This window comes from Spea bombifrons, chromosome 7, assembly GCF_027358695.1.
Source record: "Spea bombifrons isolate aSpeBom1 chromosome 7, aSpeBom1.2.pri, whole genome shotgun sequence".
In the NCBI taxonomy this organism is placed as follows: domain Eukaryota; kingdom Metazoa; phylum Chordata; class Amphibia; order Anura; family Pelobatidae; genus Spea; species Spea bombifrons.
Window position 1 is genome coordinate 4,195,153 of NC_071093.1, and position 17,508 is coordinate 4,212,660.

The 17,508-nt window shown below is 41.6% G+C and overlaps 1 protein-coding gene across 1 annotated transcript in view; it reads right to left on the reverse strand.

Annotated features, from left to right (window-relative positions):
* ZRANB3 (zinc finger RANBP2-type containing 3) overlaps positions 1–17,508 on the reverse strand; it is a 42,119-nt gene that overhangs the window by 14,962 nt on the left and 9,649 nt on the right. The window contains exons 3-11 of the mRNA XM_053471425.1: positions 15,150–15,328; positions 14,467–14,698; positions 14,020–14,105; positions 12,977–13,148; positions 11,857–11,991; positions 8,395–8,514; positions 8,023–8,142; positions 7,250–7,429; positions 5,987–6,139 (exon numbers count right to left, since the gene is read on the reverse strand). Coding sequence (XP_053327400.1) covers positions 5,987–6,139; positions 7,250–7,429; positions 8,023–8,142; positions 8,395–8,514; positions 11,857–11,991; positions 12,977–13,148; positions 14,020–14,105; positions 14,467–14,698; positions 15,150–15,328 — 1,377 coding nt within the window. The remainder of the gene's footprint in view (positions 1–5,986; positions 6,140–7,249; positions 7,430–8,022; positions 8,143–8,394; positions 8,515–11,856; positions 11,992–12,976; positions 13,149–14,019; positions 14,106–14,466; positions 14,699–15,149; positions 15,329–17,508) is intronic.

Below are 17,508 nucleotides of genomic sequence, written 5' to 3' on the forward strand. Positions count from 1 at the left end.
CAATTACCTTATTTATTAATTATCCACATCTGGCTCAAAGTGTTTGGCAGATGGCTTGTTGGACAGCGATACATGTTTATTTACAAGCGCCAGGTACCCAAACACCGGTCAATGCTGAGACCTTACTGCGCAGGCACCGTTCGGATAGGGATGCGAGTCCCGGCGTGCAGCCGAAGCGTTCGCTTTATTACCATAAGACTTGGCACGTGCATAGCCGCTGCGCTAGTTGTTTTAGTCAATTAACACCACCCCGCTTAAAATATGTAGCATAGATTTTTTCCTAATTGCTAGCGAGCCGGCTATTAAAGCGCTCAACAGGCAGGCAGTGGTAAAAGGAGCTGCTGGCTTAGCTTTTTGTTACGATGAACGCTGCCGCTGCGTATATCTTGGCTACAGGACCTTGGACAGCAAATCGCAGATCACCAGCAGGACCGTCAGGGCGTCTGCAAATGATTTGAGTTACTGCGGGAGACGTAATCATTTTATCGCAGGGGAGGCCGGGGACAAACAGCAGCGACCCTTCGGTTCTAGAAGTCACTCGCACGGAACGCTTTTTAGGTGGGACGGTATTCTAAGGCCGGTGGGCTTCCCACGCCGAGGTCTGTTGCTCTTGACGGCCGCGTACCAGAGGCAGACAGGAGATTTAATTGGGGCAGCTCCGGAGAACAGTGTTTTACACACAGCACGGCGCGGGGCAATTAGTCTCTCCCACTCTTGGCTGCTGATAAAGCCCCACCATGCTATCACGCGGGTCATACGACAGGGAGCTGTGTTCTGGCCTATTCACAAATACATGACGTATTCAGCAGAGGAATAACAGCTGAAAAAGAAAAGAAATGGTCTAAAACGGTAACAAGCAATGTTTACAGGCTCCACTTTTCACTACTAGCAGTAAATTAAGACACAAAAGTGAAAATTAGGCATAGGGGTGGGAAGTAGGAGAGGTGAGTATTAATACCGTCTCTAGTAGTATTCTTATAAAGTCTTCATCAAAAGTCAATGGAAAAAATAGAGGGGCGCTGTCACCCTTGCATCTTTTAGCGAGAAAGAATGGATGCATAAGTGTTAACATGTGAGCATGTGTATGTGTGTATGTGTATGTGAGCATAAGTGTGTGTATGTGAGCATGAGGGTGTATGTGTAAGTATGTGAGCATGAGTGTGTTTGTGTATGTGAGCATGAGGGTGTATGTGTAAGTGTATGTGAGCATGAGTGTGTGTGTGTATGTGATTATGAGGGTGTATGTGTAAGTATGTGAGCATGAGTGTGTATATGTATGTGATTATGAGGGTGTATGTGTAAGTGTTTGTGTGTTGGCATGAGTGTGTATGTGTAAGTGGTGTGACAGGGAGTGTTTGTTAGCATGAGGGTGTGCTAGTGAGTATGAGTAAGTGTACGTTAGTGTAAGTATGTGTATGTCAGCGTGAGTGTGTAAGTGTGTAGATATGTGTCCCAGCGCGAATGGGGGGGACAAGAGGCCACTTGGCTTTACTTGCTTCTTGGGCCAGAAGGTGCAGCCCTCCCCTGATTTCTACCTTGATAAGCTGAGATTTGTGACAATAATAGCACGACAATTAATAGGCTGTAGCCGGGTAGAACATCATCTCCCACCAAACAACTGGGGAGAAATAATAACGAGGAGCCACGATCGTGGAAATCCTGAGAGCAGGAAGATGGCCGCTACCATGGCATACACATAATACCTATACTGTATAACACTCACTTTTATCTGCGAAGAACTGTAGGATTTGTAAAATGCATACATCCCTGTTAACACATTAGAGACTTTTAATTAAAAGAGTTCCGCCGGCGTTAGCGGGACTTTCGCTGTCCCTTTAATCATTTTTCAGCTATGAGTGAACTGTGAAAGTCATATGTATCTTGAATGTGAATATTTGGCATCAAATTGCCGATTCTCGAGCTGTAGGGATGTCAAATTAGGATTAAGCAAAGAAAAACACAAAGCAGAGAGATATCAGAACCGTGAAGAATTCCGCCCAAGATGCATCTTTCTGTGTCAAAACTGATCTCTCTGCTAGCGGCCTGTTATCACTCCTGTAACTCCGAGCCGTCGGATCAAAATAAATTCATTCCAAATAAGGCCCGCAAACGGGTGTGTAGCATACCAAAGCGGGCATCAGAAAACCTTCAAACCCGCGATTACAGGAGAGAGAGAGAGACGACGACTGAATAAATCAACGGAATAAAAAACGACCTTCAAATATCCGCGTCAGACATTCTTTGCCGTTTGACGCCGTGCGGCCTTTCAAACAAAGAAGGATGCGTGAAGACGTACGGCCTATTTCTACGGCCCCGGAACCGTCCGCTGCCGGAGAACAGCTATTTCTGATTTTTATAATATGTCGTTAATTGCAAAGGAATCGGGGGTTTTACAAACGGTGAGGATAGAAGAAAATGTATCAAGTTAACCAAATGAAGCCGTTCCCCGGGAAAATATGATTATAAACAGAGTGGAGCCAACTGGTTCCTCCAGGAGAATTAAAAGGGACACTCCAGTCATCATATGCATGCTGCGCGGCCCCTCGTTCGCCCTCTTAGGAAATGCATGGAGGATTCTGCAGAATCCCCCCCCCATTGTGCATTTGCCCCTTTCCCCACCGTCCAGCTATCTTCCGTGCAGGAGATATGTTATATATATATACATATACGGACCTCCAGCACCGGCTCAGTGAGCACTGCGGGGGTCTCAGACCCCGCGATCATGCTAGCCAATCGGTGGCAAGCACCGCAGAGGAGGAGAGCAGCTGAAGCGCTGCAGCTTCTACTTTACTTGTTTTCTTTTTCAGAAGAATGGATATTAAAGTACTCACAGGTGGTTAAGGCTTACTCACAGGAGTACTTTAATGTATCCCTAAAATAGTCCCCACTACACCCAGAGCAAATCCACACCGTCCCAAGGCTGTGGTCACTACACATTAAAATAACCACACTACATGCTGGAAAAAATATATGTTTTTTCCCACCCATTATAATAGGATTCAATAAGCAGCAAAGATTCCAAGCTTCACAACAAACTTTGTTATTTTTATATCTCAGCTCATCGGCTAAAAAAAAAAAAAAAAAAAAAGAACTCGGATCCCTGCCCCAGCGTCTCCTGGAAGCGAGGGAGTTTGGGGACAATCAAATTTGTGTCTTTAAAACGTCTGGATAGAGAATACCCAGGGAAGAGAAAACCGTTAAACGGCTCGATACGACGGCGAGCCGTATTCTGGGGTGTTTCAGCTGTTATTTTATTTGCTTCTCGTGTGTGAAGCAGTGCCGTGGTGTCTCTTTCATGCCACTTTTCTTGTTTTAATTCACATATTAGAAAAAAAAATCCCAAATTAGCTCTGTTTGCCGGAAACATGACTTTTTAATATATATTTTTTTCCTGCTAAATCAGGGCCATCATTTTGGTTCAAACAGGGTAATATTTTAGCCGCAGTTCACTTTCTGGTCATTGATATATTAAGTTTTATTAAGTATGAGGTCACAAGAGGCCACATCCCATGACGAGACCCCCGTGCAGAGGGTGCAAGGTGGGCAGATGGCGTTCGGCTCACAGAGCGGTCATGCTTTCTAGGCTGATATCTGTGAATATCTTCTTAAACCAGCCTTCTCTGTTTAAAAGGTATTTATTTATTACTGCTTGCTTTATTGTTTATTAAATACAATGTATTACAGTAAACTATTTTATTATCATATCACCTGGAAGTAACAAAATAAAAAAAAAGTTACTGCCGCAGTGCAGTATAATATTAATTTTTTTTTTGTTTTAAAGTAATTTATTCATTTTATCTATTTTTTTTTTACATACTATTGATTTATATCGATGTTTGTCTTGTTGTATAAGAGTTGACATAAACCTATTGACATCATCATTAACTTTCATAACAAATGCATTTATTTGTTACGTCCCAAACGGATTTTTTGGCCAAAGAGGGGGGTTGTTTTTTGCTTAGGGGGCGTGGTTAGGGGCGTGGCTGTGGGTGGGACGTTCCCAAGACTTTTTAAGGACTTTTAGAGCTATTTATGAAACTACAAGGCACTTGTAGAAGAATAATGAATTTTCCTTACATCATTTAATCTAAAATTATATTTCTGTTCACGTTATTGCTGTACACTACTGCGATACACTAGAAAAGAGGATCGCCTGGGGAGGAAAAAAAAAGGATTTGGGTATCAAAGAGGGACTTGTCCTTACTAAACCCGGCATTGTTAAGCAATGATAAATAGCGTGATAAACAAGCCTCGGTTGAAATACTGCATTGTAAAACAATTAAGCGATCGTGCACTAGACAATTTTTATACAAGCTCTCTGTAGACATGGGACATATATAGATACGCTTTACACCACGCTGCTCGGACACGTTGTCATGGTTACTGTTTGCTTCATTCTTGCACCGTGCTGGCAGCCGCTCTATTGAGTTAATTACTTGGGTTATTACTTCTATCACTCCTGGGTGACATCTATCTTATACATTGGATGGGTCATTAAAACTTAAATTATCTGTGAATCCCTAAAATAAATGTCTTTTTTTTTTTCTCTTCTCTCGGAATGATCCCGATTCTGCCTGTTTCTCAGTGGTTTGTGTAGCGTTGCCTTATACTAATCTGTTCAGATTACCTGTATTCATGGCACGGGTCCTGTGACCTGGATAACGGAAGGGAGGATCACTTCCAGACCCTGTGGCTATAAAGTCTGCGACCAGGAACTGCCGAGGCTTCCTCTTGAGTTAAAAGTATCACAGAGACGGTAACAAGGATATACTCTAGATTGTAAGCTCACAAGCTATCTTTACCTAATGTGTCGGTTCGTCTTAGTCCGTCAGTTCTACTCTTTGAATGTATAGAATGTAAAAAGCAAATTGTTGGTGCCACATAAATAATAATAATAATAATAAATAATGATACCCTATATTTATTTTTATATTTATTATATTTTTATATTTTATACACATTATTGGGGCTGTAGATACCCTCATACCCAGCAAACATTCTGAGCTCTTAAAAAAGAAGGGGTTCAGGGGAGGAAAGAGAAGCAGAAGGGTCCGTCCTTCCTAAATCCATAAATACGTATCACGAGGCAACATTACGAAACCTAACATTCTATAAACCCCAACGAGCGAATTAAGTTATTAATTTGCATACCGGGCCGCAACATGATGTCACAAAGGGAAGGAGGGGGGTGCATCGAATTTAAAAACTGTAATTTTTTGTTTTTAGCAAATTCGCCTTAAAAACTATTAAATTCATAATTTGTCTTAAAACATCCAATTATTTGGTAAAAGAGCGATAATTGTGAAAGATTCTTTAAGGTCGGCGAGTGATATTCCGCCGCACAGCGTTCTCAGGGGAGCGACACGTCGATTCTTCCGTATTGAGGAAATAATTATTCCTTACTTGTGTTTTTGTGATAATTTGCCATTACCGTTTAAATGACCCAGTCTGATACATTTGTTAGGGCTATTACCGTAATAACTGCCGCACTGCAGCAGAATCCCCCGGGTGGAGGCTCCGGTTAGTCCTGATATCCATACATCCCCCCGTAAGCAATTCCCACAAGCGTTTGGAGGGGGACACAACCTCTCAAAATAAAATATAAGCCTGGATATCACACTTCTGTTATGTATATTTTTAGCCTCAGCAAATTCCTCTCTCCTGCGACTTTATCCAGTTGCTGTGGTCATAGCGGATGCAGTTGCCATAGCAACATTCCGGGAATTGGGTTAAAATGAACGCATATGCAATCTGTATCATATTATCGACACATTATACATTATACGCTGCCTTTAAGCATTGTGGTTGAGAATGACAAATGGATATTTATAAAAAGGCTGTCGGGGAAGCCTTTCGCCGGCGCTTGCGGACCGGAAATGTGCATCTCCAGTAAATAGATAGGGAGACCAGCCCTTTGTTGAACTTTGACGTTGGAAAACAATAAGAAACGATAAAAGAGTAAAGTGAATAAGAAAAGGCAACTCACATGAGTGAAAAGGAGATCCTCTTTCAATTCCTCCAGCCCTTCATTTGGAGTCCAAGATTTAGCAAAGCTCAAGAAGTCCCACTTTTCTTTGTCGTCTTCTTCGGCCTGGATCTTCTCCTTCTTGCCATTCAAGGTGCTTCCGGTAACTTTGGCCTGAAAGCACAAAACCATGTAAAGAACGTTGAGAACGTGAGAGACAAAAAGAGAGAGCGCGTGAGAGACAGAAAAAGAGCAAGAGAAAAATCGAGAGAGAGAGCGACAGAGAAAGATAGAGACAGAGGGGATATGATAGAAACATTTAAATACTTAAAAGGGATTTAACAAAGTACTGGAGGGAAGATATTTTCAAAGAAGGAGAAATGTTACAGCAAGAAGCCATGATTTACAATTAGAGGGTCAGAAGTTTAGATGGGATGTAAAGAAGTTTCACTTTACATAAAACAAGACCAACGGCTGAAAAACTCACAGACTGGACGGGGCCAAACGGGTCTGATCTGCCATGAAATTTTTATAGCAGTTTGGGAGGCTCTCTGGGGCTCAAAACCAAGGAATTCTATATTTTTGGAAGTTTTATTTAGCAAAATGAGATAAAAAAAAGGCAATCATAGAATCAACAATAAAAAAAAGTTTCATTTTCCTCAAATAAGCAGTATTAAAACTGTAAAGTGGTACCAATAAATGGCACAAAAAAGGCCACTCTCTCTGTGAAAGTTTCAGAGAAAAAGTTTGTAATTCTTTATAGTCTAACAAACTTAAAAAAAAAAAATGCTACAGATTTGGTGTATAAATGAAAGATTCTTTCACCGAGCAAACTGCGGACGTTCCATTTCTCCTTGGAAAGGATTCTATATCCCCACAGAAGACACGATCACGCTTGGCATTTGTTATACTTTATTTGAAGACAGTCGGGATTTTGTTACTATGATGTATCCTGCCCTCCTTGCGAACGTCCCTGCAATCTCGACTTTATCATAGCGAATGACAATCAGTAAATTAATTCAAGCGCGAGGAGCGGGTGGGCAGCTGCTAAGAAAGGTGGGTAACAAGGAAAAGGTGACCCACGGGGCGAGTACGTCTTCATTAAAACCAAGTTGTGATTTCCTTTGAACAGATTGGTCTATTTAATGGGACAAAGCAGAACGGTGAGGATTACTTAAAGCAAATTGTACCAGCTTGGACAGATCGTGGAAGAACGAGGCATACAGAGGGAGGATACATTGTTTCATGTAATAGGTTACGATGCGGTGTGATGCAATAAGTCACCTTTCGATTCAACATCCCCCACATGAGCGTGTCCAGGGTTCCTTTGGCGATGAGGTAGTGGATGTGCACCGAGCTGTTCTGTCCGATGCGATGGGCTCGATCCTCCGCTTGCTTTATGTGGCCCGGATCCCAGTAGAGCTCAGCGAAGACGACGTGAGTCGCTGCTGTGAACGTTAATCCCTACTCAGGGCACAAATGATGTATTGTTAGCAAACGTGTTCAGCAGAGCGTGTGGTTAGCGATGGCATGGTTACAATGTGACAACCAGCTACAAAACATTATTATTATTATTATTATTATGCTTTGCTGGAACGAGAAGTCACTATCGTGATGAGGCTAGAAATGGTCTAGGAAGGTTCTATTTCAAGATGGGACTGGAGATCTACAACATAAATAATGATGATGATCTTCACGAGGACGCGGTGATTTCATTAGCAGGAACTATGGCTGTTCCTGTTTTTAACATAATTAAATGTAATTGTTAGTTTGTGTTTTTGTGTGATCGTCCCGTAGTTGTTTAGTTTGAGGTTGGCTACACACCTGTGTCCTGCATTATCTACCTGAGCCGATCAACGCCAATCAGCAACTTAATCGTTGGTGAAGGAGGATGACTTATTGAGGAGGAATAATCATGCAGATCAGGAAGATAAGATGGAAGCTGCCATGGTATACGCATTAGGGGCGTTTCTAACAGATAAATATCGCTTTTGCTGTAAAATTATGGAAACGTGACAGATATGTTTTTACATGAGCTCCTCTGATCCCTCACGTACCTGTCCAGCCGCCTGGATACTGAGAATCGCAACGCGCACATCCGGGTCATTCTGGAACTGATGGACGAGGTGGATTCTTTCTGCCGAGGGGACGCTCCCATCTATGCGGATATACCGGACCTACGGACAGAGTAATAATTATATTAAATAATATAGTGATATATAGAGAGTGAGTAATGGGGAGAGTGAGTAATGGGGAGAGAGAGAAAGAGAGTGAGTAATGGGGGAGAGAGAATGAGTAATGGGGGGAGAGAGAGAGTAATAGAGAGAGTGAGTGAGTAACAGAGAGAGAGAGTGAGTAATAGAGAGAGAGATAAATCCTCGCCATTATTTGCCCTTCTGTTGCTCTTTAACCCCGTTGGATTTAAATACCTTGCTTTCTATGACGGCCTCGGTGCCGGCCTGCAGCATGGAGAGGTGATGAGCGAACACCAGGAACTTCAGCTTCTCGTTCTCCAGCATCATCTTAATATAATCCTTCACCGCGCCCGCCTAAAATAAACGGGACGTTAGCGATTCCCCCGACCTCAATCACAAAGAGGGCAGAATATCAAAAGCATTTGGCATGAGGGGGTCGGTCACTAAATGGTGAGTTGCAGGCGATTGTGGTGACCCGAATCATCGCATTACGTGCCAATATATCACGTATTTGATCCAATGAGCCGCGGAATAAATAACTCGATACACCACGAACACCCTTCTTCGCTGCGTGACCCCAACCAGCGCTATGGATTTTATTCATTTACTTCTGATCTATTCAGCCCGTAAGCAATTCGGCAAAGAGGCGTCTCCGAAGACCACTGAAGGGGTTAAGTTTCAAACAGAGGTTAATCTTCGGCAACATGCGCCACCGCTGAACTATACTATAAGAAAAAATATCCCCGGCACCCGCAGGGTTAAGCCCGCCCCCTGCGGAAAGGATATTAGACGAAAAGAACAAACGTATTAATAAAATATTTATCTTTACGCTCTCATTAAAGAACGCGCCTGAAATATCGCATGCTCAGACGGCTGTCCCTTTACTATTTATGAGCGTCTCTTACTGTAACGATAATGTTACCAACAACAACAACGCGTCACTTATAAATAATACAAATAGGTAAAATTTGGGATTTCATTAAGAATTCAGATGATTAAATATATAAAGCAAGCGTCTGAAGCAGTCGCATAACCGACTCCGGCGGGCGGTGGAAGAAGTCTGAGGATCGCGCCGGTTTTTGGATTTGAAAGATACGTTTATATAAATCCGTTCGTTCGCCAGAATCATTACCTCGGTAATCGGTTGGCGATTTCCGTCTGGGTATTGGTGACATTTCTGTAACGGGACATGAATCCCATGCGCTCTTTAATCACTAAATACACATCAATTCATCAATATTGGACGTACATTTTAAATATAATTTTTGCGACAAAGAAACATAGAATCTGCCGGCAGATCGGCCCCATTCGGCCCCCGTCTAGTTGCCCGTTTCTCCTGCTGTAAAGACTCAAGCCTTAGTCAGTCGTTGGCCTCGTCTTAGATTCAGGAGCCGTATGTCTATCCCATGCATGTTTAATCCCCCCACTGTATTACCCTCTACCACTTCTGCTGGGAAGCTGTTCAATTTATCTACCACCCTCTCGGTAAAGTTACATTTCCTTACATTCCGTCCAAGCCTCTGACCTGCTTGATTTGGATTCCGGCCTTTTGTTCTCACATATTTTTCCCATCTCCAGATGCGGCTCCCGGTTGGCCGGCATCGCGTTCACCTGAGTCCTCCTCCATATCTCTGATTTAATGACGGCTAAATTAAACTCCCTGTTTGGTGCGTAACGGTCGCTCTGTGGGATTCATGTTTACTAGCGGCTCTGATTATTAGTTTCTGTATTATTAAATATGTCTGGGTTATTATACCCCGGGGAGGTCTTTATTCTACAAAGGATTCGAGCCACACTTAGGTCTCTGTTTTACAGACAACAGTAATATATGGGCTCCGTAAAACAGGTTATGAAGCGCGAGCTGCGCGCCGTAATAGTAGGATGAATAAAATGGTTCATGGAAGTGTCTGCGTTCTAAATAAATACCCTACCGTCCAAAAGTTTGAAATCACTTAGAAAGTTCATTGTTTTTGAAAGAAAAACAAATTTTGGCCATTAAAATAACATGAAATAGATCAGCGAGACGGGGTTAATGCTGTAAATGATTATTGTAGCTGGACACAGCTCATTTTTAATGGAATCTCTTCATACGCATATATATGCCCTTTATCACTCCCATCACTCCCATGTTCCAATGGCCCTTTATCACTCCCATCACTCCTGTGCTCCAATGGCCCTTTATCACTCCCATCACTCCTGTGTTCCAATGGCCCTTTATCACTCCCATCACTCCTGTGTTCCAATGGCCCTTTATCACTCCCATCACTCCTGTGTTCCAATGGCCCTTTATCACTCCCATCACTCATGTGCTCCAATGGCCCTTTATCACTCCCATCACTCCTGTGTTCCAATGGCACGTTACGTTCGTTGATCCAAGTTTACGTTTAAAAGGCTAATTGATCGTTAGAAACCCTTTTTGCAATTACGTTACATCCAGAAATGTCCTTGTTTTCCCCAAAAACGGCTCAGTGACCCCAAACTTTTGAAAGGTCGTGTATAATATACAAATGACACATTTCATCAAATATCATTAACTGGTTAACATAAATGATTATGGTGGGGATTCTCTGAATCTTAGGGTTTCCTGAAATAGTACTAGCTTTGCGGAATAGTCTTCCAGCAAAGGTGGGAGAAGGCAATTCAGGAAACAATAGCTTAACAGAAATTAAAGAAAAGAAAAAAAAAAGGTGGTTTTTTTCCCTTTTTCCACAGGAATCTCTATAGTTCCGTGTCTTTTTATCTGTACGGTTTTATAGAGAAAAAAAGAAATTAGCTTGGCGATGGCATCCAGATCCAAAGAGCGATATAATCAATTTATGTTCGCGTTCTGCAGCGCCGAGTATATTAATAGTAAATGCGATGGTTATGAATGATTTGTCTCCAGGTAAAGGGGAAGAAGTTACTCCCCGCGGTGCCTGCGCGCTGACATCTCATATAGATACATTGTTGTCTACTAATCTAAAACATGCCGTTATTAGAAGGAGCCCTGTTTCTATGGCAACCTTGAGTCATAAACCAGTGGTGGGTGTTTGGGACTATTTGCCTCGAGAAACAGCATCTGGCTTGGCTGAAAAAAAAACTTGTTTTGAGAAGAAAACCAAAAAAAAAGAGAGACACGGAGTAAAACATATGTAACATACAAAGTATTCCACCCTCTGATGAAAAATAAAGCTTTAATAAAGTATTTTAACCATTTAAAGGCTTTAAAAACGAGTTTTCTTCTGGCACTCTTCTGCCATATAATGGAAGAAAGTTTTACTTGAATGAGAGGGTGGTAGATATAAGGAACAGCCGCCCAGTAGAAGTGGTCGAGGTTATTACGGTGAGAGGTTATTCTGGCCATGAAAAATTTAATCAGAGTCAAAATTTTCATTTATAATCAAACGTAAAAGTAATATGTGAAACCTCAGTGTTTAACATAAGCCCCGCCCACGAGGAGTTTGTGACATTATTTTTAATGTAATTTGTGTATTTTGTGCTTCACACACTGTTTTGGGGATATTCAGTTTAAAATTGTAAAGTTAGGGGCAGCCATATGCTGCACAGAGACTTGTTAACCCTTAACGTGGCTTACTTAACAAGGGCAAATCTGGGCCAACATTCTAAAAGTGGTGCAGTAGACATAGCAGCCAATGAAATGTTCCCACTAATTGCCCCCACAGCCGTAATTTTGACGCTGCCATGAAACACGCATACCTTAGCGAGTGCAGTTTGCTTAAACATGCGCGTTATCAGGCCCATGACCTGAATAAACGGGCTGCCGGAGTCGGAGGCTGCCGAATCTGGGAACCTCATCAGTTTCTCCCATTCCTCGAAGCTGGTGTTCATTTCCTGCGTGGAGAGAAAGAGCGACGTTTAGGGCACAGAGATGACGATCAACGCAACTGCCAACCGCTACCAGCAACAGAGGAAAACCAAACACGCATACAAAGCACAAAGACAAAAATAATAATAATAATACAAATATTTATCAACTGCACGTAACGTGGAAAGGGTTCAAAACGCAGAGGTGGATCAGACACACGATCCAACCAAGTAACGATGTCTGAACACAGGTGGGAATGGGGGGGTCCAACATAGTAAATGAATAGGGAGAAACAGAGTCTCGGTAAAAGAAAATGTGTAATTTAAAGGGATTACACAGAACATGGAAAAATAAACTCATTTTTAAAATATCTGCAGCAGATTTTGTGTGGATTTTAGTTTAACGGGAATAGGGACACTGGGTATGTTCTTTGGGTAACTTGTTTTATACCCGCGGGGCAAAGAGGCCGGTAAAGAAAAGACGATTATGTATCACTGATAGACCCTTAATCAAAACGCACAACATACGGGTATCATTTTCAGAAATTAAAAAGATCAGACTCACGTTAAAGAGAAAGATAAATCTGAATATGTTTAGTTGGAAATAGGAGCTTTTAAAGAGAGCTGCCATGTTGACTCCCCCTGTTCTGCTCGGTAAACGCTTGTAAAGCGTCTGGAAAATAAACTGGGCATTACTGCCCTTTCCCAATGAAGCCATTTGCAATACTTTTAAATGCATTATAAGGAGGAACTAAAGTCAAACAAGACACAGGTTCCGCCATCACAACCGTGCGATATCACCAGCCATAGCCTATGATGTAAGATGTACGCGAGGCTGATCCTGGTGTGTTAGGGACATAAATGTTGCAATTCACTGTATTGTTACTTTAGGGATGTGGGGGGAATGCCTCTTATTAAGCGGGATCTAGGAGAGCAAACACCCCCGAAACGCAGGACGCATCCACCTGAAAGTCATCTGAAGGACGCGGATCATCTGTATTGGGCAGCCTACCTTGGCCACATCTTTTGGAAGATCAAATGAAATCCTCTGTCTGATTTTAGGTGGGAGCTGAGTTAGAACTTCGTCTTTTAATCTCCTGATCATGATGCCGCTTAAACGCTGGTGTAATTCATCTAAATTGGATGCTCCTCTGTAATCCCATTGAGTCCTATTGCCAAAGTACCTTGGGGGGAAATACAAAAAAAAGCTTGAAAATACTCTCTCAAAGGCTGCATTAAACACTCTGTGGGGTCTCTCGTTGCACAAAAGAGCAACACGCCAAGTCCCACTGACACCGGGGGAATTCCTATTGTTTGCCCGCTTTCACGATACATTTCATAAGCACCGTTCCATATCCATGTCGAACATACGCATAAGTTCAAAAAGGGCCCTTTGATCTCCTTTTGCAAAGCTCAGAAAGACGGGGTATCATCTGCATACCGGTGGAATTCAATTACAGTTTTATAGCTTGATAGTTAAGTCAGGGTCTGGTGAGAACCGGTGACTCGGATATTCAACACAAGGCATTAGCGTCTACTTAATGCAGAGCCCCAGTTACATACATTAGTAGGAGCTACAGGCTCATGTCCTCAGGCGCTTCTACCATTCTTTCTCACAACTGCAAATACAAGGTGTGTATTATATATATATATATATATATATATTTACACACACACAGAGTATATAAATACATATATATATATATATATATATATATATATATATACACACACACACACACATATATATACACATACACACACTTTATATACATAAATATTCACAGTAAGTGTAAGAGCATTAATGAGTATTAATTACACAGTTAATCATATAAGGTCATTTTAACAATATATGTATATATACATATCTATATCTATCTATCTATATCTATCTATCTATCTATCTATCTATATCTCTATATATATATATATATATATATATATATATATATATATATATATATATATATATATATATATATATTGATTAGCACAGAAGTAATTATCCTTTCACTTCATTAAAACCAAAAATGGAGAGCTAATGACAATGCATACCGGACATGCGCGTTACAGTATTTCTTTGCATATTCTGTCCAGGTTCCAAATTTCTTGGGAAACAAAGCATCAATTTGCATGTAAAGCTAGATGAGAAAAGAAAGAAAAAACACAGTTTAGGTAGTAAGCATTAGTTTATTTGACGCTTTTTGGCAATAATTAACTTACGGCGCTCTACGTCTGCTTAAAGGGACGGAAAACACAAAAAATCCTGTTACAAGCAGCTTTGGCACAAGTATATCCCTAAAGAGACACTCCAGCTATTATATTCTATGCCACCGATTGGCTGCTTCGGACTTGCCCCCCTGGCTACATTAACCACTCGTATTTAAGGTTTAGGGGTAATTTATTACAATGTTTAGTCTCCCTTTAAGGAGAGAACAAATCTCAGTGTTTTCTAAGGGGACAAAAGTCATAAGAATAAGTTGGCTTTCTAGGACCAGCTACCTCTTCAGGTCTTCCAAGAGCCGGCGTCCCGGTGAGTAGAAGAGCCCTTGTCGCTTTCTGAACGATCGGCGAGAGTAGTTTGCTACGAGAAGCATTTCTCGACTTCATGTAGTGAGATTCATCCACCAAAACCACTCTGAAGTGCTGTTTGTTCAAGGCATCAATCAGCAACCTGGCATCGGCCGTTAGTAAGCCGTACCCCAAGACCGTCACCTTACAAGTCGCTATCCTCCTGAAAAAGAGGAAAGAAAATCTTCGAACGCAATGATTTCTCGGCAGCAGCATCGCAAAATCGCCCAACGACGGCCGACACGGAATATAACGAGAAGCTCAAATAGGTTCATTAAACTTGGTTGTGTTAAACTGCAACAATGTGACAAAGAGCTGACGATTGAAACTCTGCTGTAAGTAGGAGTGAAAAAACATAAAAGGAGTTGACAAACGTCTTTCACATTTCATGTTATTTTAATGGACAAAATGCATTATTTTATTCAAAAACAAGGACATTGTTAAGTGACCCCAAACTTTTGAACACTAGTGTATATTGGCCACATTTTGATGAGTAGAGATCTATGCAATCCAGCTAAGGATGTTTAAGGATCAAAGTCTATATTTCCGGGAAAGTTGACGGTGTAAATATCGCTGGTTGGTCAGGTGGTCTCCAAAATGTACTTGGCACTCACCCCACATCCGTCTTGCTCTCGATGACGGTGATATCCTCGGGGCACAGCTCTGGAATCCATTTCTCCATCTCCTCGATCCACGGGTATTTCAGAGAGGACGGGACCACGACCAACAAGGGCCACTCATCTCGGTAATAGTACGCTATCGCAATAGCTTGGATCGTCTTTCCCAGCCCCATCTAAACAAAAAAATAAAAGGGAAACTTCAATTACAAACAATTAGAGTGCATGAAAAGAGGGAAAAACACAGCCGACAACGAAACTATAATTATTCTTGAAGAGATAAGTGAAAACAATTTATCCATCTGGCTTTTTGTTTTTTTAAACAATGCATAGAACGGCAATACTTTATCCACTCATTATAGGATCCTTAGAGAATTTCTGAGCTTAATTGATGCTAACGCTTGTACCTAACGAGCGAAAGCAGGGACAGACAGTTCCATGAATACGCCACTTAAAATCCCATGATGCTCCTGGACGCCGCACAGACTTTCATTAGTCAGAGCGTCCGGCTGGGTGATTAACACTGAGCCATTCTATGGTTTCCAGCAAGCCTTATGATAAGGATTAAAAACATTACTTCCCGTTACTGAACAGTTCATTCATTTCATTATTTTGCACCAAAAAATGAATCGGCAGACCCGGAGGCGGCCATTGCTGTCAGTCATGTGATATTTTGGATGACTTTCCCTGCTCACACACCACACTGAGCTGGTGCTTTATGGCAATGCTGATGAAGTCCCGTCATAAGGAGTCGGGGTGTTTGTTTAGTAGATCGGGGCTCAGATAACAGAGTGAGAATCATACAAACGGCTGCCTGAAAACATTATATTATTGAGGATTGTTTTTAAAAATCTGATACTAGTAATAAAAAAAATGATAGGAGTTTCCCTCTATCAGACGGTTCCTTCTACGGAGCTACAGAGGGGCTTTCCCTTTAACAAGCAATAATGATGAATATATTATGATGAAGACATATACAGATATATAAAGTACATGTTCAATAATTTATGGGTATAGGTCCTCCAGGAACAATATCATTCCTATTAGAGAACATAGAAAGAAATAACAGATAAGGAAACATATTAATAATTTACACAGTACACTATGTAATACATTATACATCAGCGTGAATGGTCGGTCGCTACAACGGATCGCTTATTCTGCCCTCTTTAATACTTACCTGTTGTGTTGGTACCTGCTGCTAGATTCAGCAGGTAAACCCCATTGTATGCATCTATTTCCGATCGGTGGCCGTGCAGATGCCTAATATAAAAGTGTCAGGACTGCATTGACGTTGCGTCTATAGAGTATTCCCTGGCGTGAATTAGCTCAGGACCTCCGACTCCATACGATGCAAGAAGCGGAAGCACAGAAAAGAGTTTACACTGTTTTAAGTAACTAATAAATGCAATATTTTTATCTTCTATGGTTTATAGAACAATCATTTGGCTGTTAAATGAGTATTTCATGGATGAGGCCGCAGTTTTTCTTGAAATGTCCCTCCATTAAAAAGGCTCCCACGGTCCTGCCAAGGCTTGTTTAGTAGTTCAGTCGAAGAGGAAGAATAGGGGCAGATCAACTAAGCAACTATAATCCATGGATGTAGTTAGACGTTGGAACACAGAGGGTAAATAATGTATAACAGCACGTTACCCGGGTAAATCATTTAGGCTAAATCCCAAATATTTTTATTTATTTTTTTAACAAAAAAGAGGGGTCATAGTTACGACCAGAACCCATAATTTCCTGAACCCCCCCCCCCAAATTGTTGCTATGGGGACCAATTATCACACATTCTTAAGGGTCCGTCACAAAGAGCACACCGCAAACCCGGAGGCTACGTGACAGAACGTTCAAAACGTCGATAGATTTCTTAATTCATTAGTATCGCTGTACATTCCGCCGCAGAGGGAAAATCAGAATGTATGAATTGGGAGAACGCTTTAAATATATTCCGCTATTTGGCATAATTCAGGTAAATTATACTCCTGCAATCTACATACACATTTTTCTCTTCCCCAGAAGTGTGCTGAAAACCTCCTTCTGTCACTCAAATACCTACATTTAGCACCTAAACCTGGAGGAAATTTTGTCAGCAACAACTGAATGCCAATAATTATCTTCCCATCTGAAGTGACAGGATGAATCCAAATATAGCAAACGGCGAACAAAATATTCCGCCCCGGCGACCAATCGGCGACGCCGCTCGGGTGATTTCGTATTCATTTCCCAGGGCTGAATAGTCACCTCTCCTCTTAACGGAGCAATCAGCGCGGAGCGGAGTCTTAAAGAAAAAAAAAACAATGGGAGAAGCGCTTGTGTCTCTGCTAAACTTTGTTAAAAAAAACAACAAAAA